This window comes from Lycorma delicatula, chromosome 8, assembly GCF_047948215.1.
Source record: "Lycorma delicatula isolate Av1 chromosome 8, ASM4794821v1, whole genome shotgun sequence".
Lineage (NCBI taxonomy): Eukaryota > Metazoa > Arthropoda > Insecta > Hemiptera > Fulgoridae > Lycorma > Lycorma delicatula.
The window spans coordinates 32326309-32348292 of NC_134462.1; the positions used below are offsets into that span (position 1 = coordinate 32326309).

At 31.1% G+C, this 21984-nt stretch overlaps 1 protein-coding gene and 1 pseudogene across 3 annotated transcripts in view; one reads left to right on the forward strand and one right to left on the reverse strand.

Moving 5' to 3' along the window:
- The window catches only part of alpha-Man-Ib (alpha-Mannosidase class I b), a 77996-nt gene that overhangs the window by 27009 nt on the left and 29003 nt on the right, over positions 1-21984 (forward strand). For 2 of the 3 annotated variants that reach the window (XM_075373378.1, XM_075373376.1), the window contains exons 2-4: positions 9660-9801; positions 16751-17020; positions 20682-21036. In XM_075373378.1, coding sequence (XP_075229493.1) covers positions 9718-9801; positions 16751-17020; positions 20682-21036 — 709 coding nt within the window. In that variant the 5' untranslated portion in view covers positions 9660-9717. Of the gene's footprint in view, positions 1-9659; positions 9802-15043; positions 15148-16750; positions 17021-20681; positions 21037-21984 lie in introns of those variants that run through there. The other variant, XM_075373377.1, reaches the window with a different exon arrangement.
- On the reverse strand, positions 998-12208 carry LOC142329189 (cytosol aminopeptidase pseudogene; annotated as a pseudogene).

The following is a 21984-nucleotide window of genomic DNA, read 5'->3' on the forward strand; positions in this document are numbered from 1 at the left end:
GCTTTTATCAATTCAGAAATAGTATTTCTTTGAGATTTAGGTGTAAATTTACCACCACAGACATGGTAAAAATTGTCTGGATGTTAGATTTCAACATCCAAGAAACTTTTACAGAAGCCATGTTGTAGTAAATAAAAACTAGAAAAATCACTTTTGTATTATAAAGGATTGATGAAGATGTAGCTTACTCTATGAAATACAACACATAGTTTAGACAAATGAAGCTGACATTAAGATTTTAAGCTCTGAAGTAGGCAACAACTTACGTGTCCTACAAATACATGTCTGTACGATGTCTGTATGACATCGTACAGACACGTATCTACTTCTCACGATACAGTTTACATATTTATTTTCTCTTTATTAAATATATATGCATTTTTAAAAGTAAAAATACAGAAACTATTTGTAACTGTAACCAGTAGTTGATCAAAATGAGTTTATTATAAAAATATTTTACAAATTACGATATACCTAAAACCTTCTCCTGGACACAATTTCAATAGCATATTTGAAATCAGAACCCAGATTATGGTGAGAAAAGCTGTATAACATGTTAGATGCAAATTTTGTGTTGACTAGTGTTATTAACAGCTGTTAGTATGAAAAATGCTTAGAAGGATTTTAAATAAAAACATTTAACATGTTGCGATATTTATCAGTATGTTAATATAAGGCAGCCTTTGTGTTTACATAAGGCTTATAATAAAATATCAGTTTATAACTGTTTATAAAAGTTAATAACTTCATAACTTGTTAATTTTCTTTCATAAATAAAAATAATTAGAACTTCTAGTATTACATGTAAGGAGAAACATGTAACTGGCATAAACATAAAAAAGGCTGCCTGGTATTAACATACTCTATACTTTGTATATTGATGAAATTGTTTAAAAATAAAAAAAAATTAATGAAGTATTGAAAATTTATTGGTGATAAATTAATCACAAATTAGTTGAAAAATGTTTAACAAAACATTAAATGCTTAATACAAATTTTAACGGCTTTCAGAAGTAATACAAGCCAGTTGAGCAAAGAATTCTATGATTGTTCTTGTAGGTCTCCCACTCATTCCTTTTCGTAAATATAAATGAGATTCATCATCATGCATATATACACCATCAGTATCAATATGCATCCAATCTATATCATTTTTCAAAAACTGGTTTAAAAATGAAGCTGCCTTACATACACCTCCTCCTTCTGTATGTGATGACAGATTTTTCATATCTGCTTGAAAAGGGCTTTTGACATATTCATCAAAATATTTCCAAAGAGGAAATCTCCATACTTTATCACCAGTATGAATACTGGCAATTCGTAATGTTTCATATAAGGCTTCAGAATTTGAAAATACTACAGAAGCTCCACATCCCATAGCACTAGTTGATTGTTTTGTAAAATTTCCTATGTCGACTATTAATTTAGGATTGAACTCATTTGCATAAGCTAATGTATCTGCCAACATTAAGACACCTTCATCATCTGTGTTACTTATTAATATAGATTTACCAGCAACATTTCTTATAATACTACCTGGATGAGTAGCCCTTGCTCCTGGAAGATTTTCACAAAGTGGTATTAATCCACGTACATTAATCGGCAGTTGAAGTGCTGCAATCGCACGTAACGTTGCTATTACAACAGCTGCACCAGTCATATCTCCTCTAGTGTGTTCCATATCCTTAAATGATTTTAGGCATATACCGCCTGAATCAAATGTTACACCTTTGCCTATCAAAATAGCTGGACAAATATCCGGATCACATCCTTCATACAGTGCTTCCATAAATACAGGTTCTTCACAGGATCCTTTTGCAACAGCTAAAAATGCATTCAGGTTTCTTAATTTTGCCCAGTGTTTCATTCTAACATTAACATTTATACCGCATTTTGATAGCACCTCAACAGTTGTTTGCGTAAACAGTGATGGTGTCAGATGATTTGCTGGAGTCTCTGATAATAATCTAGCTAAATTTTGTGCTGCAGCTTTATGAAGACCTATCGACCATCCAGCATGATCAGTGGAATCTAAACATTCAATTTTAGGTATTCTTTTATGATTTTGAGGATTCCTTAGGTCTTGATATAACCATGTACCTAATGCAGCACCTTCAGCTGCTGATTCTGCATTTTCCATTGTATCAACAAATGTCACTTGTAAAGCAAAATCCTGAGCGGCACGACATCCAGCTGCTGTCGCTATGCGAATTGCTTCTTTCTTCTCATCAATTTGTTCATCTGGATTATAACCTAAACATTCATCACCGAGTCCAGCAATTATTATCAATGGATATTGCACATCCAAATCAAACAGTTTCCTAATTTGCCCTATCTTTGGAATTGGTAGTGCACCGTCTCTCAATACTTCTAATATTTTTCCATTAAGTCTATCATTAATTTTTGTACCTGTTGGAGTTAATTCACATTGTTGTCCTAATTTATCATTTTCTCTTGAGTAAACCCCGAGAACTAAAGCTGATGGTGTTCCACTACATTTACCAAATTCATCTGTCTTTTTACACAAGCCGGAGAATGTACTTATTGGCCTAAGGGATGCTAACAGACAGCACCTGTGCATTCTTCTCTGTTAATCCTATAATTTGCTGAAAATATTTAAGACCAATGTATTTTTAAAATAACAGTAAAAAATATGTAACAAATGACTACTAATATTGTATAATTTTTTTCAAATCTCTGTATGATTTATCAATTTGAAACTTTGCTTTTAATATTAATTTACTATTTTAATATCTAGGCAACAGTTTCAAATTAAATTTATTGTTGTTGTTACTTAAAAGATAGAATATATTTATTTAATAATTATACTTTAGAATTATTTCTGCCAAATTGCAGATCAGTAATGTCGTTCTTTCATAAAGATACTATAATATTATAGTATTTTGGAAGCTTATTTTCAAATTGAAAACCTATATAAAATGATTCCATATGTAGTAAAATAATTTAAACCCTTTCCTTAAAGATCTTAAGTATTATTCATTGGTTTTAATCCTTTAACCTGTTAGTTATACAGGTAACTGTGACCCCTACCTGCGTGGGTTTTTTAAAATAAAAGTACAGAAACAAACATGTTAGTTAAATTTACTTTATTTTAACTTCTGCTTAAGATTTGTGTATAATATTTTAAACTTAAATAGTAAACATTCTAGAATACTGATTAATAAATGTTTAGCATAAAAAAGTAGGTTTACAGTTAGCTTAAAAGGTTTCATTAGTGTGACATATCTCAAAACATGGATCTATACACAAAAAAAAGGTAAAGAAAGAAACTCATATTATAAACACAATGTTTTTACAACCACATTTTGAAAAAGAAAACGTAACATAAATAAAAATTACAAAAAAAAACAAGATAAATTACATTATGTAAAGAAAACGTACTGTTTTAAGGGAGGTGGTTGAAGGAACAGTCTACAGTAAAGAACGTTAAAAACGGCTGTTTCTCTTGGCTACGGTTAGAAATTAGGGCTATGAGTATCATTTTATAGCCTAATGATACTATTCCCCTACACTACTAAATAAGTTGTCATTTTATACAGCAGCGGCTGATAGCAATACATGAAGCGTACTATATAGCGGCAAAACACCATGGGACATGATTTTCACTACCGTAATAGTACGGCAAAAGATTTAAATGTTGCATTAAATAAAACTAAACTTACGTATTAAACTGGATATTAGTTACAACACCAAAGTTAAATTAGACTACCCACCATAACCTTAATTAGGTAATCCAATTAAACAGCTTAATCCAATTAAACAGCTCAGTGGCCGTTTACTTGTTGGTCTTGTCAAGTAAACTGTCGAGCTTATCAGTTAATTGAATTCTCACAATTATTAATATGAATGATTAAAGCAGCTGTCTTCCTGCCTATTTAAATATAGGTTTTGCAGCTTTACTTATAAAACTAGCCTTTAACCTATTTTAACTAATTAACCTAAGAAGCAGGTTTGACAGTTTTTCACTATTAAGATTTTAAATAAAACCACATTGTTTTATTAAGTGAACCTCTAGAGTGATATTAGAACATTTTAATCTAAGTATTATCAGTTACAGAGTCATTTAACATCAGTTGCCAACAGTATGCAGTTACCTATCCTATCTAGAGGTAAACTGTACTCAGTATTAACATAAATGATGCATTTTAAATGTTTACTAAACATTTCTTTCACCTTTGGCAATTATTCTTTATTCTCTTAAATATTTTAACTGTTTAGCCTCCGGGATTCACAGTCAGGTATTACTTCAGAGGATGATATGTTTGAGTGTAAGTGAAGTGTAGTCTTGTACAGTCTCAGGTCGACCATTTCTTAGATGTGTGGTTAATCGAAACCCAACCACCAAAAGAACACTGGTATCCACGATCTAGTATTCAAATCCGTGTAGAAGTTACTGTTTTTACTAGGATTTGAATGTTGAAACTCTTGACTTGATTTGAACTCAGCTGATCTGCGAAGACACGTTCACCACTAGACCAACCCTGTGGGTCTATTTTAAATTTTCTTAAATGTATTCCTTGAAGCATCTTACACATGTGTAATAATGTATCTTAAAGCACAAACACATGTGATTTGAAAGCATGCAGTTAATTGTAAACATCTTGTTTTGTCTCAGAACCTATGAAATTATTTTAGTTGAGTTTTAGACATCCGTGTGACGAATGGCAGTTTTTGCAGCGTATGTATACAGCACGCCTGACCGGGATTCGAACCCGGGACCTCTGGATGAAAGGCTGAGATGCTACCACTCACACCACAGAGGCCAGCTAGTTATTAGGACTTAAAAACAGTTTGCAGTTTGATACCTTCTGAAATGTACTATCAAAGAATGTTTGTTTATGTGTCAATATTACAGATGTTTATGGCAATAGTAATTATTGTTTCCTATGATAATTGTTACTACCTGCCTTTTGCTGCCCAAATTGAAAATTATTTATCTAGTTTACGTTTTACATCAGAACATTAAAAAATAAGCTTTTGAAATTTGTAATCTTCTGTAACTTTAGATGCAATTTCAAATTAAGTGTTTGTGAGGGTGGCTCTAAGTTAAATTTACAGCAGACTACTTATTTATCGAAAACCATGCCTGTTCTAAAACCATACCTGTTAGCAAACAGTTTAGTTTTCTGAATGCTTCATCATAAAAGTGAATAGTAGAATACAGATATAACACAAAATGTAGAAGTCGATTACTGCATTTCAGCATCTTTTCACCATAGAATACATATATATAGTTATGCTCCAAAAAAAAACTAATTGAAAATAGATAAGCCTACTTGTATTAAAAATTCAGCTGTTTATTAATTTCATAATATTGAATGTCCAATTATTTTTACTTTCTTGTACGAAGTAAAGGAAGTATTGAGATCGCAAAAAATTTTTTTCAGATTTCAACAGAAATATCCATTTTGACTTTCCCTGAATCCATTTTGAATAGTTTCGGCATGACGTCTGTACGTATTGCGCAGATTAGCCGTAAACGATTATTTTGTTCTCCCAAAATGATTAGCCGTAGGATGTTTAAATTTTGGATTTAGGACTGTTGTATCATCTAGTTGCGCTCCTCTCCTTTTGATTCCAATCAGCTGGACCAAAAGTGTCCAAAAAAGCCCAAAATCAAAAAAAATTGGGTTTTGCAAATTTTAACTGCAGTAATAAGTCCTCATTGGAAGCTTTTCAATGATATATCATAAGTGGTACTTATTTTTATGGTTCCAGAGTTATAGCCAAATAAAGTTTTAATTAATGAAATATTTGGATCTTACAAGGGGAAGGCACATCAATTCAAATCCTACTTCATTCCTTTTTTTTTAACTTTTTTTTCATTTAATTGTATTGATTTATTAATAATTATCCTTCATGTGAACTGCATGACCAACAGGCATAGATGGTTGCCATTGTGAAGTAATACACCTTTTAAACTAAGCTTGGTGGAGTCTATAAATGACCTACAATCAGTTGGATCATGATTCACATTCAAACATTTCATCATGCCATTAATGTTGCAGCAAATAACGATTGTTTTTCTTCTCAAAAAGAAGCAGATCCCTATGATGATGCCCCATTATGGGCTTTACCAGAGGTCATCTTCAATACCTTGGTTATGCCCTTTTTCAGTCTTAACCTCAGCTATAATGCCACCGATGTTGAATGCTACAAGTAACATTTACATTGGTGTACTACTAAAAACTCTAATTTAACAATCTCAAGTCTTAAACAAGACTGAAAAACTAACAAGTGAAGGAACTGAAACTACCTATCTGAAATAGGTTAATTGAGTTCGACACACAACAGACATAAGATAACAAATAATAAATAACAACACTAATGAATAAAACAAGAACACAAAATAAATCAAAACAGTATGATAACTAATAACCAAAAAACCAAATATATAACAAAACAAGAAAAACCCAGGTGGACTCCTAAATCCCTTCGGCAATTCTCTCTTTTGTCAAGTAAATTATAAAATTTTCTGCTATCACCCATTTGGTCTGACTCATCCAGTTGATACAGAGATCAAGTGCCGACCCGATAATATCCAGCCAACAAATGGTCTCCGTGCGCATCAATTCATACTTTGAACACTGATAAAAAACATGGTACACATCGTCCAATTGTCCACCTTGCGGATACATGCCCGAGTCCGCCAGGCCAAACTTCTGAAGTCTGTCCTGAAAAGCGATATGACCAGAAAAAAACTGTGTCACATATTTATTAGGGTGTACCCAAGAGGCGTCCAGCAAACCTACAACATTTGGAATAAAATCATGCGTGCAGCGCCCACCCTCTGTCATCCCATGTGGCCTGCCATAAGGCATTACCTATCTCCTGAATTGTTTCTGAAGTCAACTCTCCTGATTTCTTGGCTACATAATGCTGCTGCCTCTCGGTAGCAATCAGACCTATTGGTTTCACGCTTGCGATCACGAAGAATGCCTCCCGTGAAATCTTAGGTTAACCACCCGTTACCGTTAATTATGTAAGGTGTTGTGACCCCTTAATAACATCTCCTGATAGCTTTTAAATTTTAGCCTACCCTCCCATATGGGCACCACATATAGCATAATAGCCTTGTAGATGCCCTTATACAGGATGCTCATGGTTTAGAAATTTAAACCGCAAACAGGGGATTGCCCACACGTCGAATAACAAAGAAGTCACTACAGGCCTTCTTTACAACATATTGAAGGTCATTCTTAAAAGACAATTTCTCATCGAGAAACACCCCAAGGTAGTTTTTAGCCTGAACATATATAACTCATTGGCCTGACATCGAAATGCACACATGCCACCTCACAGCCAAACATCTTTTGAGGGGCATTTTAGTGGTCTTCTCTGGGTTGAACATCGTCTTATGTTGATGACCCACCAGCTCGAGTACCCTGCAAGCCTGAGTGGCACAGAGCTCTACATACCTCTACAAGCCTCCCTCAACCAGCAGGAGCCCATCATCAGCATAGGCCATGATGAGATACCCACTGAGCAATCTTAGCAGAAGAGAGTCAAATTCTATCACTCATAGCAAAGGACCTAGCACACTGCTCTGAGGGCAACCCTTGGACAGTGTCTTGCCTACTTCATAACTGCCCTCTCAAAGCAGCACATCCTGTGACTGAAGTAACTTTGCATAATTTGCAACTCACTTTCAGTATATTTTCTCTTTTGAAGTTGAAAAATAGCAGAGTGCCACCACAAGTTGTTAAACGCCCCCGAAATGTCCAGGAAAATACCCAGAGCATATTACTCGCAACTGGTCATCAATATGATTGACTGGAGCTCAACCTCTCGTTTATGTGAAGGTACAAAACCTTTTCAAAGACCTTTCCAATGACTAGCAGTAATGCCAAGAGCCTATAAAACGAAGCAGGTCCTTGTCGCCACCTTTAAACAACAATTTGACAATTTCCTTCTTCCATCACACTAGGAAATACCCACCAAACAACAATTTATAAAAAACCCGTGTGATAATTTTTACACTAACCTACCAAGGTAGGGGCTGGTGTGAAAATTAGTGTTCATATTCATGAACTGAACCCATAGGTGAAGAAATCCTCTATTTGATGGTTTTGGTCACCATGCCACCCACTCCGTACCTAGCCTTTATGGGGTCATCTAGAGGTATCTTTATGGGGTACCAGAGGTCATCTAGAGTACCTCGCCAATGATATCTTTCAGTCAAACATTACTGATGAAAATGCCAAGCAAAATTCCCATTGGTGTACTATTAACTAACATAAACTCCAAACAAAACACATCTAGCCAAGTCTCAAACAAGACTGAATGACTTTCTAAGAATGAAGGAACTGAACTCTACTTACCTGAAAGGTAAAAATGAGTTTGACACACAACGAATCATAAAACACTAACAAAACATAGCAATAACAATAAGTAATATAACATAACAGTAACATAAAAGATAACTAATGAAAACAAACAAATGTATAACCAAGCAGAAACAAAAACATCAATAGTTTAGTAAACTATAAAACAAAATAACAATAAAACCAAACATAAACACAAAGAAGGAAAGTCTAAGCAGAAAATCATACCCCTTCAGCAATCCTTTCCCCAAATATGCAATAAAACTTTCTACAATTACACATTCAGCCTGGCTTTTCCAATTAACATGGGGATCAAGTTTCGACCCAATAATATCAACCCAACAAATGGTCTCTGTGCATATTAAGTCATACTTAGCACATTCATATATCACATGCTAAGTATCATCCAACAATCCGCATTGCAGACACATACCACAGACTGCCCGGTCAAACTGCTGTTATTTATGCCAACATAAAACATATTAACCTAAACAATTATTACCAAAACAAATGTTGGATCATTTCGTCCGCCACCTGTATATCGCAGCAGTTCCTTTTTTCAGTGGATTAGCACAACTACCATTCCTGACATGATCTATATAGTTGTTTGCCAATCTGATTATTATATTTGTTTATTAAATACCAGCTGATCCAGCAATGCTTCGTCATTGCTAGATTTGAGTATATATATAGATTAAATGAACACAAATGAAAGTTTGATAAAACATTAAAAAACTGTACATTACAGAACTTCATAAAATTTAACCTTTCCCTTTTTTGCATCTTCTGTTCTCTTCTTTCCTTTTCCCCTTTTTTCATTTTTCGCAAAAATATTTATTTTCACATGACTAATATATAATCTGATTATGAGCCAAATCAGACCATAAATGCAGTTTTTCCAAATATCTCAACCCAGCGCCATCTAGCAGGTCCATTTTTTGCAGAGGTATTTCTTTCCATGTAACACATATTCTGAATGTGAGCCAAATCAGACCATAAATACAATTTTTCAAAATATTTTGACCACAGCACCACCAAGCGAGTACTAACTAATTCAGAAACCTTTGCGGGAGTGTGCACAACAACTCACCAAAATTTCATCGCAATCGGATGAATGATATCAGAACACATACAGAACAAACATTAAGTTTTATATATACGTATATATAAGATTTAATTCATAAACATTTGATGCTGCTTGTCAAGATCTGCAGAATGGTAGTTATAAAAATATCTTTTGTTTTTATAGTAAATTTATTAATAGAATTCTTTTATTATAGATTTTTAGTTTTATATTTGATTTTACTTTTACAGATAAATATGAGATTAAAATTCTTATAACATTATTTGATATAAAGCCATTATCTTCAACATGGCAGATTATGTTGCTCTAAATATTGGTAAACCGTCAGCTGGCGGCCAGATGAGATCATTACCTCGTCGTAGTGTATGGAGGGTAAGTTTATTTAATTTTATTAATATTCATTATATGACAATTCTTACAGTTATTTTTTTTTATCTTTCGTATATTTTTGTTGCTGAAAGTAGAGCAACAATTTTTAATACACGCATAAAACCAGCAATGATTAGTATATTCACAAGATGTTAAATCACCTAAACTGTAAATTCTCAGATTTTACACAATGATTCTTAAGACTAATCTAAGCACCCAAATAGAATAAAAGAATTATTTCTATAACATGTCTCGCAGAACTGGATGACAACATACTTTGTGAATTACTCTTACACTGAATGAACTGAAATAAAAACAAAGATGCATCACTTCAACATTTGTTAACAATGACTCACAGATATAGTGTGTGGATTACTAGTGGTCATTCCCTTTTTTTCAGTAGACACTATTTAAAATTTTTGCCTGATCCTTTGCTGCTTTTCTACAACAAGCATTCTGGGTTCAAATTTTTCACGACTTTTTTCCCTTTTCTTCAATAAACACAGTTCATTTGAATTTTCTCGTGATCTTTTGCTTACATCATTAAATGTTATTAGTTGGTGGATTTTCACTGTTCTGTCATATTAATTGTGGTTTTATTCTAATAATACTGATTAGCACATTGTTTTTTGTAACTTGTTTTGTATGTACAGAATGTGAAAGTCTCGAACACAGTAGAAGTTATGATTTTGAGGCAATTGCCTCTCACTATAGAGAGATAGAGATAGAAATAGCTTTTACAGTTTATAAAAAAAATTAGATATAACTTCAGTAAAGAAAGAAAACAAAAACATTTGGAACATATATCAAACAATATTTCCCAGTAATTATATAAACTAAGCTGCTCTGACTAGATTAAGTTCTATACTGAACATACAAGATATACCTCTCCAAAAAATTACCTAATGAACATATGAAAACATTCCATTATATCATTTTAATAAACCATGTATTAATGATAATACAGCAGATATTCTATATACGAGGTATGATCAAAAAATAAGGTGAATGAATTTTTATAGGGGCAACTGCCGACGCTACATCCACATATGCTGTAATTTGTCCAATAGCGTGATCAACTGAGACAGGCAGGGACAAGTTGTAACACGTTCGAGCTTGCCAGTCAGCTGCCAGAGCCGCTAGAGTGAGGTTGTGTTTATCGTATCTGTCGCGCAACATGGATTTTGAACAATGCATTAATGCATTAACATTAAGTTTTGTTTTAAGTTGCAAAAGAGTGCCAAAGAAGCTCACGAAATGTTAGAATCGGTGTACGGCGATAATGTGGTAACTTTGAAGACTGTGTACAAGTGGTACGACCGATTTAAAAACAGAAATGAGTCTGTTGAAGACGAGCTGCGTGCGGAACGTCCAGTAACCTCAAAAACAGTTGAAAATGTGCAAAAAGTGGAAACAATGGTCTGTTCAAACAGGCGAATGACTATTCAAGAGCTATCGTAAGACCTTAACATCTCGTATGGATCCGTTCAAAGCATTTTAACTAATGAATTGCAAATGAGACGAGTGAGTGCAAAATTTGTTCCCAGACGTTTGAGTGATGAACAGAAGGAAAATGGTGTGTCAATTTGCACGGAGTTGAAGGGTTGTCTTCATGCAGATCCGGACTTCATGGGCCAAAATTGGAGATGAAATTTGGGTCTATGGCTGTGACCCTGTGACCAAAATGCAGAGTTCCCAATGGAAAACCAGTTCATCTCCTCGCCCTAAAAAGGAAAGTCGGTCAAAATCCAACATCAAGGTCATGCTCATTGTTTTTTTCGATAGTGAGGGCATAGTGCGATCAGAGTTCGTTCCAAGGGAAACAACTGTAAACTCTGAATTTTATAAGGGTGTACTGCAACGTTTGCGAAATGACGTACGAAGAAAGCGACCCAGAAAAATGAACCAATGGCTTCCTTCATCACCACGACAATGCGCCGTGTCACACCTCCCTTCTCATTCGCGAGTTTTTGGCTGAAAAAGTGTTCCTGTCTGTCCACATCCGCCATACTCACTGGATTTAGCACCATGCGACTTTTGGCTCTTCCCAAAAATTAAAACTGTGCTTAAAGGAAAACATTTTGACACCATTGCTGACATTGAGAGGGCCACGACCGAGCAGCTGAAAGCCCTTCTGAAAGACGCCTTCCAGAAATGCCTCCAGTCATGAAGTCAATGTTGGGTGCATTGCTAGCCAAGGACAATACTTTGAAGGAGATTAAATCGAATTCTATGTAACCTTATTACTTTTTTTAATAAAAAATTATTCACCGTATTTTTTTATCACACCTCGTATATATAAAAAATGGATCGTAATCCTTACCTTGGTCCTCAAAATTTGGTCCTTAAAATATACCATATATTAATTTAAGATTCTTATGTTACATCATCTGTATCAGTTGTTTCATTTGCATCTTTTGTTTCCCATCCTATTCAAAATGATTTGGTTTTTCATTAAAAAATTGGTAATGTTATATAGTGCTATATGTTTGGAAAATCAGTTTTATGCTTTCTTCAGCATGATGTAGTAAAATTTTTCTCTAAGGATTTACAATGTTAATAATCCTCTTACTTACTGATTTCCAAGGTGCTTTAGTCATTTTAATTTTTTTAATAAATTAGTAATCAAAATCTCATCTTGCAAACAAACAAACAGAAAGTTTTATAAACATATTTGTGTCAATTATTGATGAACATTGCTAAAAATACTTCATGCTTGTTAGTAATTGAAATCTATTTTATAATTAAACTGATATTGATAAAAACGGATACAAGAAAAAAATATTTTTAGAAAATAGATTTTTCAAAACAAAAAATTACAAACTGATTTTAATGTTATTTTAATAAGTCTATAATAATGTTATGTGCAGTTTTACTTAAATTTGTTAGTGGCTAATGACTGATATAGATGATGCTACAAACTCATTTAATATTATTCTTAATTACATCGAGATATTATATTTTTCTATATTTAATATAGTGTCTGCATTAATCAGTAAAATAAATTTGACACAAACCACAAGATCTCTTTTTCAACTACTCAAAAAAACATTCAATTTTCTATGAAACATTAAAATATCATAAATGTACTTATTAATATTGTGATCACATTATTGTTTAAAGCTGTCTAATACTGTTTTCAATTCTGTGTTTTTTTTAATGTACTTTATGTCATAATTGTTGTGATTGGTATTTTTTAATTCATATATGAAAGGGAACAAATTTGTGACTTGAACATTTCTGTTGTTTTTAGTAGTAACATAGAATTGTTGTTTAATACATTTGTTATTAAATAATAGTTAATATTATTTTATAGTAGCTATTCAGATTCCACTGAATATTTTCAGTCATTGTTTTAGTTAGTAAAATTATTATTGTACGGGTTATTAAGAAAAAAGTTCAAGTACTTTAAAGAATAAGGGATATAGTGCTGTAATATTTAATGTACAGTTATGATTGGAATATTACATAACTGTAATATTCTGATATACTATAAATTATTGATACAAGCAAAACTTCCATGAAACTTAGCTCCTAAAATGTTATATTTTGTTGATAAGCAGGTCAACATGTATAAAGTATTATTAACTATCTTGGCCATTTATCCAAAAGTAATATTTGGCATTACCTTTTAAAGGTATTCTCTTTAAAATTTTCTTATTTATTGTTAGGAAATTAAAAATTACATACTTTAATTTATTTTATTATATATAATTCACTCTTATAACTATTTGTTTGAAAAACATCATTTTGTAGACCCTTTCATATCAAGACCATCTTGTTTAAACCTCAGTAACTCTACCGATCCTCTATCCTTATAGAGGACTCAAGTTTGAGAGTCATTATAGAGTAACAAAAAAAAAAAAAATCTTTTTTTTTCAAACGACATTAAAAACTACTCCATTCCTGAACTAATGAGTTGGCTAATCAACAATGGTCACTTGACTTGCCAGGATCTACAGATCATTCAATTGCTAAAAAAGATTCAAATTCCTCTTAAATCAGTAAATGTAGTTAGTTAGTTACTGTGCTTATGACATAGTTATTATATGAAACTCTAGCAACCATAGTATCAAAGGATGATATCTTACAGATTACCCAAGACTTATTAAAAATGTTAAAAAAATCAAACTGTAAAACAATAAATATTGCATTGTAAAAATAAAATTTTGATCTTCAAAGGGCATCATGATGATTTGGAAGATAGCTCCTAGAGAAAAAAAAAATGCGCATTTAAAAATCTTAAATATAAAGGTAAGGAAGATACAGCTGAAATTTTTCAACTTTTATGTGTTAAATACTATTGAGGACATACTAAAAAAGATATTCATTACTAAAAAGGACATGTGTATAAATCGGGAATATCATTTGGATTCCATTGTACATTCATACCCATTATTTCGAACTTCCAGCTGACCAAAATATTCAGTATACATTAATTTACACAAAATTAAAAGGATTTGTGGTACTCAAGAACTACAGAATGCAAAAATATTTATTTTATTCTAATTTTCCCAACTAATCTTCATGCAGAATTACTGTAAATATCAGAGTATACCATACTAATCCAATTGTAAGGCTGTACAACCAAATGTTAAGCAATGGTAATGAAAAAGAAAATTTAATATATTTAAATTAATAGAAAATGAAATTTTTTGTTTAAATAACCTACCATGTAAGATATCTGCAAAAACATACAATGAGATGAAAAGAGGAACTTCCTTTGCCAAATAAAACAAGAATGATTAACAAAAATAGAATTAAACAAATTTACTGTTCATTTTATCAAGTATCAGTAGTTTTTACCAAGTGTGTGTTATAAAACTATTATTATTATTTTTTTTTTTTAATACAATAAAAGCAGCTGATTTTTTTTACATATCCAGTAGGATTTATTATATTTATAAATATATTTTTTATCATGTGTTAGTGAATAGGATTTTTTTTAAATATACTTATAAACTATTATTGTTTTACTCTAAAATAATAAATAATGAATGTAGACAGTCAAAGTATTTAAATTGTTTAGTTTGTAGTGTATTTTAATCAGTGATAAATTTTTTTATTATAAGAAATAGTTTTAATTATAATAATCACAAAGATTTTATTACAGTAGCAGCAAAGTGGTAGTAAAAGATCATGTAACTTTGGTCAGTTACTGATGAAACAGTAACAGTAACTGTTTGATATTGTAATATAATCTTGTAGGTCATATTGGTTATCCGTTTTAATTTTCAGATTGTACTTTCATTTATTTTTTACAGTGTATTTATTAGGCTAGTGTACTGAATAACTGAATTGTAATAGAAATTATTTATTATGATTGTGAATCTTTTTAATAATTTTGTTGTAAGTATTACTGTAGTTATGAAAAAGATCTAATATGTATGTTTGTGTGCCATTTGGATTTCTATAATGAAACAGTACAGTAAAAGTTTGATTACATCCTTTAATTTTTATCCTCAAGCTATAAACTATGCAAATTAATTCTTTCCTGAATCTCAATTATTAAAAGATACTGATAAATTATCTAAAGTTTTTATAAAAATGAAGATTGTAGGTCTTATTGATAATTTTCTTTCAACTTTTGCTGTGAGAAACATATGCAACATGTTGAGAGATTTTATTTTTTACTATATTACAGATAATTATAAGCATGTACAAATGTTCAGCTATATTTTTCAAAATGGTTGTTTCTGAACTATTCCAAGAAAGGGTAGTATATCTGAATTGCGTGTTTACTTATTTTTCCCTTTTAATTTTAATTTTAGTATATACAATTGCTGCACTGATAAACATGAAGTAAATATTGTACAACTCAACTCAAGCATTTGAGATAACACCTGTACATATATAACATATTAACATGGTATAATTAAAAAGATTAACAGACAGTAGATGTCAGATTTGCAAATCAAATATAAATATTGAAACATCATCAAGGAATTAAAATAAATTTGAAATCATTTATTAAATAATTAGAATTAAATAGGTAGTGTAAAACTGAATTACTGAAAATTTTTTAGAGAAATACTTCAAAATTGCTTCTAAAAATAGAAGCAATATTATAACTCATATAAATTTAATTAATAAATATAGTTTGAATATTGCTTTAACAACATTAAACAATTTTGATTTTTCACGGATATTTGGTGTATCAACTGTTCATTTTATGTCCTGATTGATTCATTATATCAAATTCATCAGAATTAGAAAAATCATCTTTACCTCTTGCTTATAAATGTGTTAACATAATTTGGTAAAAATTTATTGTAACATGATTGTTTTTTTATAGTAAAGGTTTTTGTTATTTTTTAACATTCTAGTGGAAGGATTTCAGGGGAGGAAGAATTTGGAGGCCCTGCTTTACCTAAAAGTCTTTTGGGTAAAGCAGGGCCACAGAGAACCCTGTGTGTGGGTACACAGCCACCAGAGAAGACTATTATTATTATTAATAACAGATTCTGTTAACAGATTCTCTAAATCTGTTCACATTCAGCCCCCATCAAATAGTAGTTAAGCATTGATTCTTCGACCCTAGTATAGTCAGTATGGAGAATCTAGTAGGCTGAGATCTGCATGCACAGAATTAATAATTGGAAAGAAATTTTCAAAAATAAGGAAAAGAAGTTAGAAGTGAAAAAGAATGGGCCCAGTACTTAATATATTTTTTCTTTACTTATACAACTTCGTGTTTGGTTTTCTTTAATATGTTCGATGACTTAATTCGGAATATGTAGGTCTGGAATTATATATATATATATATATAAAATTGCAATCTTGTTAATCACTTAAAAGCCACAGCTTTTCCAAAAATTATCCACAAAATAAATTATATTTTATAACAATTACTCAGCTTGTTTGGTACTAGCATACCAATCATTCAGTTATTTATTACATGCATTAAAAAATAATAAATTATTTTATTGTAATTTTTTTTTCTCTTTTTCAGTGGTGGAACCAGCTCTCCAGGTTTCAACGAAACCTGATTTGTATGATATCTGCAATTACAATGGTTACTATAATATACTACTGGTCATTATTAAGTGAACCCTTGATTGACATAGATCAAAATGTTGAACATCTGCCTCATCAGCAACAGAAAAAACTACACCAACAAAATGTAAATAAAATTATTGAAGTAGGACATGTAGCAGTAAGTGATCAACCACAAATAAATGCTCCATTGTCACAAGATCTACAGAAACCTCCTCAACAGAATGTAAGTTAAAGAATGTTTTTAAATAGGGATGATATTTGATATGAGTTTTGTGTTTCTATTTATTTCTCAAACACATAATTAAATTTTTTTTTCATTTTTTGTTGCTTTAAAGTAATTTCATAAAGAATTAAACTGTTTGGAACAGTTTTATATTTTCTGATTAAAGAAAAACTTAATTCACTTTTATATTATTATTGCTCATGTAAGAAAAAAACAAAAATTGTTTTGTTTAATGTAGTGAAAGTAGTATTTAAAAAATAATATAAAAAAAATAATTCAGAAAATATGTTAGTATGAAATTATGTCTGAGTTCCATACTTGGTATCATATAAAGTGAATGAGTTTATTCTAGTGTACATCTTGAAATTGTATTCCTTCATTAACTCTGTATATTCTCTTATAGCACTTGTTTATTTTAAATATTAAAAAGTAGGAAGCTCCATTTTCTCACTTTTTCTAGAAAATTCAGTTCTAATACAATATATGTACTTGTATTTTCCCCCCTTAACAAGAGGATAAAGGAAAAAATTACTGAATTTGTCAAACAGTAAAATTTATTAATAACATGTATGAGCACTGCCTCCCTCTTATACTCCCATTAGCTTATAAAGATCAGTAGACTTCCAATCAAAAGTATAGAATTCAATTTCTATCATCACTTCTTCCAGAAGTTCAAGTTATATAAATAGGCATATGCAACAGAAACCAGAGATGAGTTAGAAAAAAATCTGATCAGCATGGATGTGTTCTAGGAGAGAAATTTGGTTTGAAAATAAATAAGACCAAAACAGATGAAATGAGATATAAAGGACTTCTAATATTAATACATTCAGTGCTGAGCACTTGCAGATGCATGATCTATGCGTACATGCAACTTGTTGACCACGCACATATGCATGGTAGTACAACGGCTTTTCTATCTCTTCTGGTAGGGATCAGTATGAGACTGTTGACTTGGTATCATATGTTAGCGCACAAAAATGTTTGTTTTGTTGATGTGCAGTTCATTCATAATTACATTGAACCAGTTTTTTTTTTTGGTTCAATTTTAAATTTGCATGAACTATCACTTTTGAAAGTGATATATTTATTATAAATATATTTTGTTAATTATTTGTATTTGCATACAAAAGATAGCCTTCAACCTACTAACAAATACCCCATTTGAATTCTGAAAATCAGACTATTGTTTGTAAAGATATTATAAGAGCACCCACCCCCTTCCTCTTCCAAAAACAGCATCCCAGGGGCACCCCATTTGTTACCAGTTGATGGTGATGATTGGCTTAGTCTCTCACGAGGTCTTGCATACTTCATCACTCTAGCCTTACATACATTCCCTACAGGAAGCACATTATTGTTAAACAGAAGTTTTTTAAATTTATTTAATATTATTTTATTTAATGTAAATTTAATTCAGTTATTTTGTAATATTATTCATTCGATTGATTTGAATCATTCAGTTCAAACCGAGCTTGCTGACCTCTGTGGCACCAGTGTTCTGCCTTTCATCCGGAGGTCCCAGGTTCGAATCCCAGTCAAGCATGGCATTTTCACACACTACAAAATTTCATTCATTTCATTCTCTGAAGCAGTATGTAACAGTGGTCCCAAAGTTCAAACCTGGCTCAAATTATGATAGAGACAGTTCACAGTTCATTAATTCAATTCATTAATGTCTACTACTATATATATATTTTTTTTTTCCCCAAGATTTTTTGTGATAAATATCCAACATTTTCTCAGTTATCCCAAAAGAAATGTGGGTAAAAATTTGGTTGCGATTAATCAAGTAGTTTTTTTGTTTATCCTTAACAAACAAAAACCCTCTTTATATATAATAGTATAGATATTGATACTATTATTTTCATTTTTAATTAATACTTTTTGGCAATTATTTATATCCTTTATAATAAAATGTATGTTGGATAAATATTTTTAATTTTATTATTATTCTTTTAAATAAAAACATTAAAATATAAGAGTATTTCAGTATGTGTTTAAAACATAGGTAGTATAGTAACTTTACTTAGTAACTTACTTAGTATACTTTACTTGTTTGTTAGATCTATTCTAAAATGTTAAGAAGAATTTATGTAAAAAAGTCATAAACAAGTCAGATGAGACATAAAACCAGATGAAAATAAACTATAAATTAATCTAACTGATACAAAAGTAAAATAAAAATTTTAAATTTTAATTTTTTTATTGATATGGAATAAATCAATTTATTCCATTTAAATTTATCAGACTTATGTATAAGTAAAATCCACAAACTTAGGTCTTCCTTTTTTCATAAAACGTAAATAAATTGTTTTTATGTAATTAAAAGACTAGAAAATTAGTTAACATAAAATGACAGCATGAACAAGTAAGAACTTTATAAATATGCTCAACCATGTGCAAATGAGTATTCAGCACAAGCAGTATAAATCCAGTGCTTTTTTTGTCTCCTGTATGCACTATTTTCTAGTGCATGCTTGTGTTTTATAGTCAAATGTTATATTCCAAGACATATATAAATGTTGATAAGTAGTATACTTAAGTAAGTTAGAAACAAAAAAAAATTCAGTTCTGAGGGTTAATACATAGATGAAAAAGCCAGCAGTGAATGTCTTAAGATAGGTAAGCACAATATACCAGAAATGGAAGAATTTTTCTGTTTAAGGAGTAAAATTACAAGGGATGAATGAAGTAGTGTATACTGGCATAAACTAGGAGAGTTTTCATGAAAAAAAAGAAGTATGCTTGTATCGAATGGAGATCTAAGAATTAAAAATAAATTCTTGAAAATATTTGTGAGGTGTATAGCAATTTATGGAGTGAAAGTTGATAATAGGAAACAGAATGGAAAAGAAATAGAGGCTTTTGAAATTTGGTTTTTCAGAGAATATTGAAAATAAATTGAGTAATTTCAAAAAACTTGAAATGAAGTATTAAAAGGTATGGGAAGAGAGAAATTTGTGGTAGAGTCTTGTAATGATAAGAAGTAGATTGATAGGACATATGTTTATGTCATCCACGTTTAGTTAATTTGCTCATAGAGGGATATGTAAAAGTAAAAGTTGCAGAGGAAGGCAAAAGACTGGAATTAATAATTAGATAATTGAGGATGAAGAATCTAAAGTATGTTAAGTAAAAGATTCACACAGAACTAAAGAGAATGGAGAGTAACATTAAATCTGTAGATTTCTGAGTATATATATATAATTAGGAATAATGAATGGTCTTCACCTTTTTATAATAATCAATTTCAACTACATTCTTGAAAATTGACCAAAACTGATTTCACTTTTATTCAGGAGAGCTTCAGGTGAGTGTCTTTTCAAAGAAGTTAGTTCCATGTTCATACAACTTTTGATTCGCGTTAACATTGACCCCCATCATTAATTAATTCACTAGTCCCCTAGAAAATGGTTATATTGAATCCTATAGATAATCTCAAATTCTGAAAAAATAAAATGCTTATAAACAGCATATTCTGTGTAAAATTTGCGTAGAAGTACTTTCAATCTCAAAAAATTTAACATATTTGAATGTGGAAATAAAGGTAGTATAAATATACAATCAAATAATTGTTTTACTTAATCCTTTAATTAGTTTCTGTAACTTTAATATAAATCTACTTTTCTTTTCTTTTTGTTCTGTTTTTTATTTATAGTTGCAAGAAAAAGATAATAAAGTTGAAGTACAGATAGAAGGAGAAGAAAGTAGAAGGAAAGATTTAGCAGAAAAAGAGGATGTAGAAGACATTCAAAAAGGGAAACCTGAAGAGTTAATTGGTCAAGTTGTACCTCCAGACCAGGTTAAAGTGAAAGTTGTTTTCCCACCACCTAGTAATGAAAAACAAGAAGCTGTTGTAGCTGCATTTAAACATGCTTGGAAAGGATACAGAACGTACGCTTGGGGTCATGATCATTTAAAACCAATATCTGGTGGATATCATGATTGGTTTGGATTAGGTTTAACAATAATTGATGCTCTGGATACAATTTATATAATGGGACTAAAAGAAGGTAAAAAAGTTGCTTTAGATGACATATTTAATTATGAATATATAAATAGATATTCATCTATTTATATAAATTTTAATAAAGATTTTTAGTGTTGGATTAAAAGGTTTATAAAAATGAGTTAGACCTTATTTCTTCTTTTGTCTGTCTGTTATTGGATGTTAGAAATCCAAGATATAATCTTATGACAAAATGCTGTCTGCTGGTCTTCAAAACGGTTACACTGCACCAAGACTAAATTTTTAAGTCCCCTAAATCCATCTTCTGGCTCTCCTCAAATTGTTGATCTTGTCTTGCAGAACCAGATGTAAAATTCATACTTACTGATTGCATATCATATAGTCATAAATGAAACTTTTTGTCTTCTTGATGTATGCTCAGGTGTTGGAAAGATTAGTAATAGAGTACCAAAGCTTCTGAACTCTTTGAGAAAGAAGCTTTGGTACTCTCATCAATCTTTCCAACAACCTCAACATTCATCAGATGATTCTTTCTAGAGATTCCAATAATACAACAGAATAGAATAAGCCATACCTTGCTGGTTTTTTCTGTGATAATGCATGATTCTTTACCTTACAACAAAGTAGAAAGGACATAACAATCAACAAGCCTTAATTTTATAGCTGTATTCCAGTTGTGATTTCACAGCACTGGACTAATTTTGATACAATTTCTAGTAAGTACGATAGATTCATCTTTTAATTCAAATACATTTCACCAATTTCCATTGATTCATCTAGGATTCTTACAAGCTTTCTAAAGAATCTGAAGACAACTGTGTACGCATACTTGATGTTTAGCCTTTTGCTACTAACCAAAATTCCATGAACACAATATGACAAATCTCCCTAAAGGTGTGTTAGATTACATATTGAACAATAAGGCTGACAGCACGTTAACTTTTCTAATACTAGTCACTTTTCTAATAAAAGTCACTTCCTCAACTCACAT